General features: G+C 38.6%; 1 protein-coding gene across 1 annotated transcript; it reads left to right on the top strand.

The window, feature by feature from the left end:
* Positions 1-4,054: 4,054 nt before the first annotated feature.
* Positions 4,055-5,008, top strand: LOC125345686 (olfactory receptor-like protein OLF3). The gene has a single exon (XM_048337735.1). It carries the CDS (start codon positions 4,055-4,057, stop codon positions 5,006-5,008), a length of 954 nt encoding a protein of 317 aa, XP_048193692.1.
* Positions 5,009-8,873: the final 3,865 nt, after the last annotated feature.

Below are 8,873 nucleotides of genomic sequence, written 5' to 3' on the forward strand. Positions count from 1 at the left end.
GAGTGAGGAAATAAGGTAAAACATTTCTGCCTTCATTTCTTCCCCTGCAGATCAGAGACTCTTTTGTAGATCTTATTCAGAGTCTAAAATATTCTGATGAAAAGCTACTATTTTGAAGCTTAAATAGTACTGCGAGACATGCCTATGTATCTGTTATCGTGTGTAAATCTCACAGAAACCTACTACCCTTTGTAAATACAGAGCTTCCCACTCATGCACTCAAGGAAATACAAGTGAGGAGGATATTTTATTAAGTTGGTACAGGTTCAGCAAACGGATCAGGCCCCCTCACCCTTCGTTAGAATGGAGGCATTGAGAAAGTCAGTTTGTGCTGTAGAACAGCATCCTCAATGTGCACACAGCTGGCCCATGTGATTCCTTTTAGAATGACCTAAGGCTTCAAAGGAGTTTTGGAGGAGATGGAAGATTGGAGAAGAGTCTTCCTCAGGGAGAGGAAGGGCATCGTGGTGGGCCTCCCTCTGAGATTTGAGAGTCGTGACAGCAATTAACACTCCAGCGCAAGGTACTCCTAAGAGTATCTGTTAGCTCCAAGTGCCAGATCAGCTATAGACACACATGATTATGTCTGTGTCTGAGCGCATTAGGGAGCAGCGACATACTTCCTCCCAAGAGTTTTTCTAAACCACTGCTAGGTGATTTCATTTCACAGAGCTCAGGAGGCACAAGGCACTCAATTCTATGGTCTGTGTTTCTGTTGGTGGGGAGCATGCTTGATAATAACAATCCTAGATGTAGGGGACATGTCCATATCATGAAGCCATAAGGACTATTTGAGAATTCCTAAGGGAGATGTCAACAGTGGGTGGGTGTAATATGAGTGCACACAGAGGAAGTATTCCTATGGATAAGGGACACAAGCTACAGATGCTGAAATATCACAGCCCTAAGAGTTCCAGAAAAGCAGTGAGATCATCTGTCTTTTAGTAGCTGGAGTCTTAGGCATCCTTGTAATGTATGAGTTTGTCAATTTACTACTTTAGTACTGGCAGAAAAATGAGGCATGAAACAGAGACTTAGAAAAGGGAATTGCAATTATGAATATAACTGCATATTTATAGAAATGTGATGAATGAGTTCAAATATGATGAATGAATTCCGCATCACATTTGTGGGAGATAAATAAGGGAGAAACCTTGGTTAATTGACATGTAATTATGCATTTCTATTCAAGGATATCTAGCAATATATTACCAACAAAGAAAAATTTTCCATCACTTAAAAAATCTCACATTGAAGTTATTTTCCTGAGAGTGTGTGTATATATATATATATATATATACATATATATAATTATTTTTGCTTTCTTCTCAATACAAACAATTTAAATGTGTTATGGCTTAATTGTCAGAGTCCTGAAACATTCAGATTAGGACCTAGGAGGAGAAGTAGGATCTCCAGAATCTCATGCCGTATTGCTTCAACTTAAACTCTAGTGATTCACTATGAAAATTCCTTAAAGAAAAGGAATTAGCTGTAAAAACTACCATAGCACCAAAGATAAAGAGGGTGAGGATTTGCACATTGAACCATGATAAAATACATTACAAAAGGTAAATTCCAAAAGTATTAATGTTTGAGACATTGGTTCTCAGTACTTGATCTCAAATGATGTGAAGATCAGACAACTAGATCTGAAGAGAAAGAAAATAATAAGCTCATAAAGAACTGCTAGTTGTCTTCTCAAAATGTGGACTCATATTTGATATGCCGGCATCGATGTGACCCTGAAGTTCTCCAGGAGCAAATCTTAGGATGATGGAAATCCTCTTATCCATCATGGATACAGGCTGTGTGTGTGCCAATCAGCTATGTGGACACAGGTCAGATGAATCTTTCTCGAAAGGATAGAATAATTTACAAAGAGCGCTACCACATGCAGGTAAGGATATGATTTATTTTACCATCAGGAAAGGAATATATGTCATTTGGGCATCTTATCTTCCTGTGTTGCGCTTCTGTATAGAGGAGAGTATTCATCCCAGCTGAGATTGTAGTGGAGTCTCTTCAGGAGGTCAAACGTGATTAAGACTCAATGGAGTGGCACAGAAGATAATGCACAAACACATTTTCTCAGGAATATTTTTTTTTGGCAATTTATCCCTTAGGTACAAGGCATCACCAACATAATGATGTAATACATCGCCTCTGACCCTGGGTAATGTGCTCTACCTGAAGCCTCACCGTATTTGGGGCTGTTTGAAGGTATCCATTTGTGCACTCTTTGCATTGACATGAATAATGGACATGATCATTTTTTTAAATATCTGTGAAAGATGAGATGTACTGTGCATATCTTCTGGGTTTCACTCGCTAATCTATGGGATGAAGAGCAAACATAATCCATTGTCATAGCCAAGCAACAGATGAAGAAAATAATTCCAGCTAGCTGTAAAAGTGCAATGCACTCACTGCTGTAGGAAAAGAAATGTGACAATGACTGGTACAAAGAGAAGTGATAACTAAGTGCCACGCCTTGGCTACTACTTCTTTCCTTGAAAAGGTGAGTTAAATTTTCCCCATGGAGTGCCAAAGGAAAGCAAGTGCAATTAGATATGGTCAAACACAAGTAAGTATCAGAAGACATTAGAATGCGATAGTGCTGTGTTTGTAGCACTAGTGGAGTGACTGCTTTTCTCCATGTTTGGCCGAGTGGCCTGCTGGTTGGATCTCATCTTTTTTCCTGATGAGAAATTGTTCATATGCATGTCAAGGTCTTATTTCTATTAAGGCAGAGATACAGTAAGATAAAAGGTAGTATATGTAGTATATGGCAGTCTGTTCCTTCCCCTAAGTCATTCTGCACTGTTATAGGGAGCACGGTACCAATGTAAATCATCTGATCAGATTTATCTAAGATGGAACAGGTTGGTTGAGTGTTGCTCAGTTGTATGCTTCTAAAATGGAAGGCATCAGCAACTTCAAATATCATCAGATTCTATCTGAGAATTTTACTCAGAGTATGTTTAAGTTGCATTTACCTTTTGAATTTTTGGTATTCCTTTGATCATGAAGAGAGAAAATAGTAATTTAAGATAGCTTCTATGTCTACTTGTAGGTGTCCTGGTGTAGCTAGGTGTGGAGAGGTGGCGTGAACTCACTTCTAATTCCACTTAAACATGCATCTTCTTAAACAAACGTCGGTAATTTACTAGAAGAAGTCTGCACCATGTTAAGGTCCTATTTCACTCGCCGTTCTCACAATGCTGGATTTTAACATCAACTAACATGGTTGGGAAAATTCCTCCCCTGCCATCTCCAGGGCGCATACGTTTTTTTCTTAACTTATAAGGTAGAAAGACATAGAGAAATTTAAGAAAGAATAGAATAGTAAGTAAGTTTATCAAGCAATTGACACCGGGCTTTGACTAATTTGTTTTTTTCTGATACTGGGGTTTGAATTCATGGCCCCATGAATTCTCAACTTTGTTTGCTCGGCTGATGTTCTACAACGTGACCCATACTTCTAGCCTGGATTTTTGCTGGTTAATTGGAAATGGAGTCTCATGGGCATTTCTGCCTAAGTTGGCTTTGGGCTTCAGTCTTCCAACTCTCCTTCTAGCCCCTGAGTAGCTAGAATTACAAGCATAAGCCACCTACGTGTGGCCATCATTATTTTTAGGGAAGGAACTCATGCAATTATCAGGATGGCTCTAGTTAACACCTTTGGTATAGCTTTAAAATGTCCCACTTCTTTCCTTCATAGTTTATCATTTGACCATATTGTCTACCATTAGGTATTTTTGACCAACAATGAAGAAAACAAGACTTGCTGTAAAACTGTTCATCATGGCTTGGAGGTTTAGCTGACCCTGTTGAAGACACAATCCACTCATATGAAGACACGCTTCTCCAAAACAGTGGGCAAGAAAAATGTGAGGGGATCCAAGCAGCAAACATGGTCTCATGAATGATCCAGAGCCATACTGAAAGGCTAACTAGACATTTATACATAGCATATAGTCCTAAAGAGTTATTAAATCGCATCTGATCATTTCTGTTTCTCTCTGTAGATTAATAGTCCTCAAAGTTTTTAATGGAAGCAGGTAATGAGACGCGGGTGAGTGGGTTCATCCTCCTGGGCCTCTCTGGGGACCGGGACACTCAAGTCTCCCTCTTCGTCCTGTTCTTGGCCATGTACATGGTGACGGTGCTGGGGAATGTTCTCATTGTCCTCCTGATCAGACTGGACAGCCGCCTGCACACGCCCATGTACTTCTTCCTCAGCAACCTCTCCCTGGTGGATTTGTCCTATGCCACCAGCATAGTACCTCAGCTGCTGGCCCATTTCCTTGCAGAGCACAAGGTGATCCCATTCCTGAGCTGTGCAGCCCAGCTGTTTTTCTCTCTGGCCTTGGGTGGCATAGAGTTTGTTCTCCTGGCAGTGATGGCTTATGACCGCTATGTGGCTGTGTGTGACCCCCTGAGGTACTCTGTCATCATGCACGGAGGACTGTGCACTAGGCTGGCCATCTCGTCCTGGGTCAGTGGCTCCATCAACTCTCTCATCCACACTTCTATCACCTTTCAGCTTCCCATGTGCACAAACAAGTATATTGATCACATCTCCTGTGAAATTCTAGCTGTGGTCAGGCTGGCCTGTGTGGACATTTCCTCCAATGAGATTGTAATCATGGTTTCCAGCATCATCCTTCTGATGACACCCTTCTTCCTGGTCCTGTTGTCCTATATCCGGATCATCTCCACCATCCTGAAGATCCAGTCCACAGAAGGCAGGCAGAAAGCCTTCCATACCTGTGCCTCTCACCTCACGGTGGTTGTCTTGTGCTATGGAATGGCCATTTTCACTTACATCCAGCCCCGTTCCAGTCCTTCTGTCCTTCAGGAGAAGTTGATCTCTCTCTTCTATGCCATTTTGACACCCATGTTGAACCCCATGATTTATAGCCTCAGGAATAAGGAGGTGAAGGGGGCCTGGCAGAAACTCTTAGGAAAATTCTCTGGGCTAACATTAAAAATGATAATTTGATAACTCATAAGCATCACCTGGATTAAATGGATTTGCCTCTGCTCTCCCTCAACTCAGACGTGAGCATGATCTGCATTTCCCTGGCAACCAGAGGGAGAGAGATGATTAAATATGTACTGATGTTATTACACAAGACTGTGAATCATTTATTTGCATATCACCTTAAAATATTGAAATTGTTCAATATCTAAAAATCCTACAAACTCCCTGAATTTTGGGAGAGCGATAAGCAGAAAAATTATGAGACATTATGTAATGTATGAAATAAATATTTGCACTAAGGAAGAACTGACTTCCCAGGCAGATTTAATGAAGAATAAGATATAGGCATTGTATAAAATCTGAGGATTCAGCTGGCTGTATTAATGTGAACCTCCAATCTTTTCACACACACACACACACACACACACACACACACACATACTCACACACGCTAGGCGTTTGGTGTGCTTGACTGGAGTGTGGAATGCATCTTCAATCAAAAGCTTAAATTACATAAATAGAAAAAAAATACTTGATCCCAGAATAAAAAAATACAAAGAGAAACTACATGATAATAGCTGGCATTCTCTCACTTCTTTGAAGGAGAGAACTTCACTTCCTCCTTATACTTGAGGTCATCTAACTTAGGATTGTTAAAATTCAGTGAAGTATCACAAAGCATGAGGTGCGTACAGAGTTGCTCTTTATATTACCCAACGCCCCTTTTGTATTTGAGTGTTTCCTGAACCCTGAAACAGAGGCAGGTCTCTCAGAAGATGTTCATGCAACCCAACTTCCTCTTGGTTCTAATCAAGTGGCCTCAATGGAGTGTCAACTATGTGTCAGTGTCAATGAATGGTTCCTGGACACAGTAGTCAACAAGGGACCATCTTGATAACAATGTATATCCATGGTGAGGATGACTGTTGATAAAGTAATTGCAATGCACTGTGAGAAGTGGTAAAGTGAGAGTGAGTTCATCAAGAGTATTCACAGAATATTTCTTGTGCAAGGACCTGGAGATTGAGGAAAGAATTGTAAGAACCAGCCAGCTATCCTGAGGACAGATCCAATTAAGAAACAACGTGTATAGTGTTGTAGAGATGAAGGGTGGATGAAGGGCAAAGATGCTATGAGTCTGAATGTAAAGTATCAAGAATGAGGACAAAGCAGGTGGCCAAATATGGTCAAATCCTGGAGATCATTGAATGCCAATTTATTTTAAACTCTATTCTGGAAGCAATGAAGAGCCAGTAAAGATTTTTAGTAGAAATACGGCTTTGAGAAAGTGTCATTTTTGAATTATCACCCTAACAAATGAAATAACAGAAGAAAAGATTACAGGCAAGGTATTCATCAAGTGGGTTGATCCTAGTACTGAGACATTAAGGAAATCTGAACTATAGTTGTAGCAGTAGAGGGAGAAATTTAGGCAATGGCATTTAAAAGACAAAAAAACCCTCTATCTCCTAGATTGAGACTCTCATGTGGATATCATTCATCTTTTAAAATACTCTGATGCTATGTGATTTTGTAAATTGAATGTTACATTGGAAAATTCACCATGAGCACAGCATGTAAACAAAGGTATGAAGAGGAGATGAAGGAAGATAATTAGCTACAAATACACATAAACCTCTGACACAACAAGAAACAGCACATGTGGAGATCTTGTGTTCTCCCCTCTGTGAGTGGCCCTGTTCATTACATTTTCTCCAGAGACCATTGTATGATCTAGTCTTCCTAACAGACATTTTCAGCTTGTTTGGGAGCTTTAGCCGAGGATTGTTTATATCTTTGGAAAGGCTGAGTGTAGTCATTGGATGCACAGTAACAAACTAAAAGCCCATATGTCATCTGTTAAATTTCTACTTTTATCCCTTTTGTTTTATATGCCTTTTATCAGGACTGAAGTTTCACAAGTTACATTTTCTGTAAATTAAGTTACCCGGGACTCTAGTAATTCCTATTTGAAAGGAGGAAAGCATTTTTGCTGCAAGGACAAAAATAAGATGATTTCTAGGCCAATAAGGACACTTAATAGAACTAATTAAGAAAGTTTGGCACAGAAAAGTATTTTAAAATAAATTCTTATGCAGCAATTACCAAGTGTAAAAATATTGCTGGAGATTTTTCTAAAATGTTTTAAAATAACTTTTTAAAAATGCTTTATACAGGGGCTGGGGATATAGCCTAGTGGCAAAGAGTGCCTGCCTCGGATACACGAGGCCCTAGGTTCGATTCCCCAGCACCACATATAAAGAAAATGGCCAGAAGCGGCGCTGTGGCTCAAGTGGCAGAGTGCTAGCCTTGAGCAAAAAGAAGCCAGGGACTCAGGCCCTGAGTCCAAGGCCCAGGACTGGCAAAAAAAAAATTAAAAAAAAAGTGCTTTATACATTTAAGAATCAGTTTGTCCAAATAAAAAAATCTCCAGAAGACACATATCGGGTAATTGCCTACTGTGCATTTGAAAATACTTTAAAATTATAGCTTGGCTTCAACTCCCATGCCTTCACTTTGGAACAATTTTTAAAATAGAGTCTTATTGTATGTGTCAGTTGGATTTCCTATCCACTTTGATTACTTTTATGAAATTTTGAGAACATAATTTTACATTCTTTTGTCTCTATATCTCCTACTAAATCCAGAAGTTTTGTCAAATCTAAGTTTACTTTTCTTCTGGACTTAGAATTTCATAGATGGTAAAAATATCCTCCTAGCAGATATTCATATTATTTTTTGAAGCTTAGAATAAGAGATGTTTCCACATCTTGAAAGGCACTTGATTACATGGTTCTCATAAAAATGAAAAAGTTAAAATTAGAGAGCAAATTAGTACTATTAACAGAAATAAAGGATCTCTCTGAGAGATGTTCCAAAGACGAGCTGAATTACAGAGATTGAATGAGAATGATTTTCCCAGTGTTCTGAGGAAGTGACAGAGAATGCTATAGCGACTGACTACAAGGACACAGGTTGTAAATTGGTCTTCGCTGTCAACAGATTAGCAAAACAAAATTTAATATTGTAAACATATGGATGCTGTGACTAAAGACTACACCAAAATGAAATTCTATACAACAACAACAAAACAAAAGTCCAACATCTTTTTTCAATTCTTTAAGATTACTGTACAAAAATTAGGATAAAGAATGAGAAAACATCTTTATTGTCCTTCCTAAGTATCTAGGATATCTCAGAACTTTGCCAAAACTACTGGTCACATTATAAGTCATATAACATGACTGAATAAATTAATAGGAAGTTAATCAATGCTGTATTGGAGACTATAGATAATTAATAGGCAATAGCTAAATAGGTGAATTGTCATTTGAATGAGACAATGCAACAAAGAATGGGAGATGATCAAGTGAGAAATGGAAGAGAGTTGGGATGCTGATTGACAATCAGATAACTGAGAAGATTCATAGGTACTGGTATAGAGGAATTACTAAGTGTTGACCTAGTAGGATAAATAATTAAGAGGATGCATGATTCACTTTAGAGTTTATGAGCTATAAAGAACAAGCTAGAGAATGGTAGTATGATTCTGTTCTTTCAAAATTACATTGATTCCCTTTTTCTATGTTAAAATTTTATATAGATTTTATATAGATTATATATTATTTTGCATTATTTTTTGTTGAACTCCTTTATTTCTCTTCCTTTGGTAGATTATAAGACTGATTCTCTCATGGTTCTAAATTTTTGTATGAAATGCTATTATTAAGTTAGGAAACTTAAGTGAGGAGACTAAGACATATAGGACTCATCCATCAATATTTGTAACTCTTACAGTAATCTAGTATATTTTCAACATATATCTGACAGCACAGAGCACAGCACACAGGCCTGTAGAAAGAGATGCAAAGACAAACTATAG

Source organism: Perognathus longimembris, chromosome 2 (assembly GCF_023159225.1).
Source record: "Perognathus longimembris pacificus isolate PPM17 chromosome 2, ASM2315922v1, whole genome shotgun sequence".
In the NCBI taxonomy this organism is placed as follows: Eukaryota; Metazoa; Chordata; class Mammalia; order Rodentia; family Heteromyidae; genus Perognathus; species Perognathus longimembris.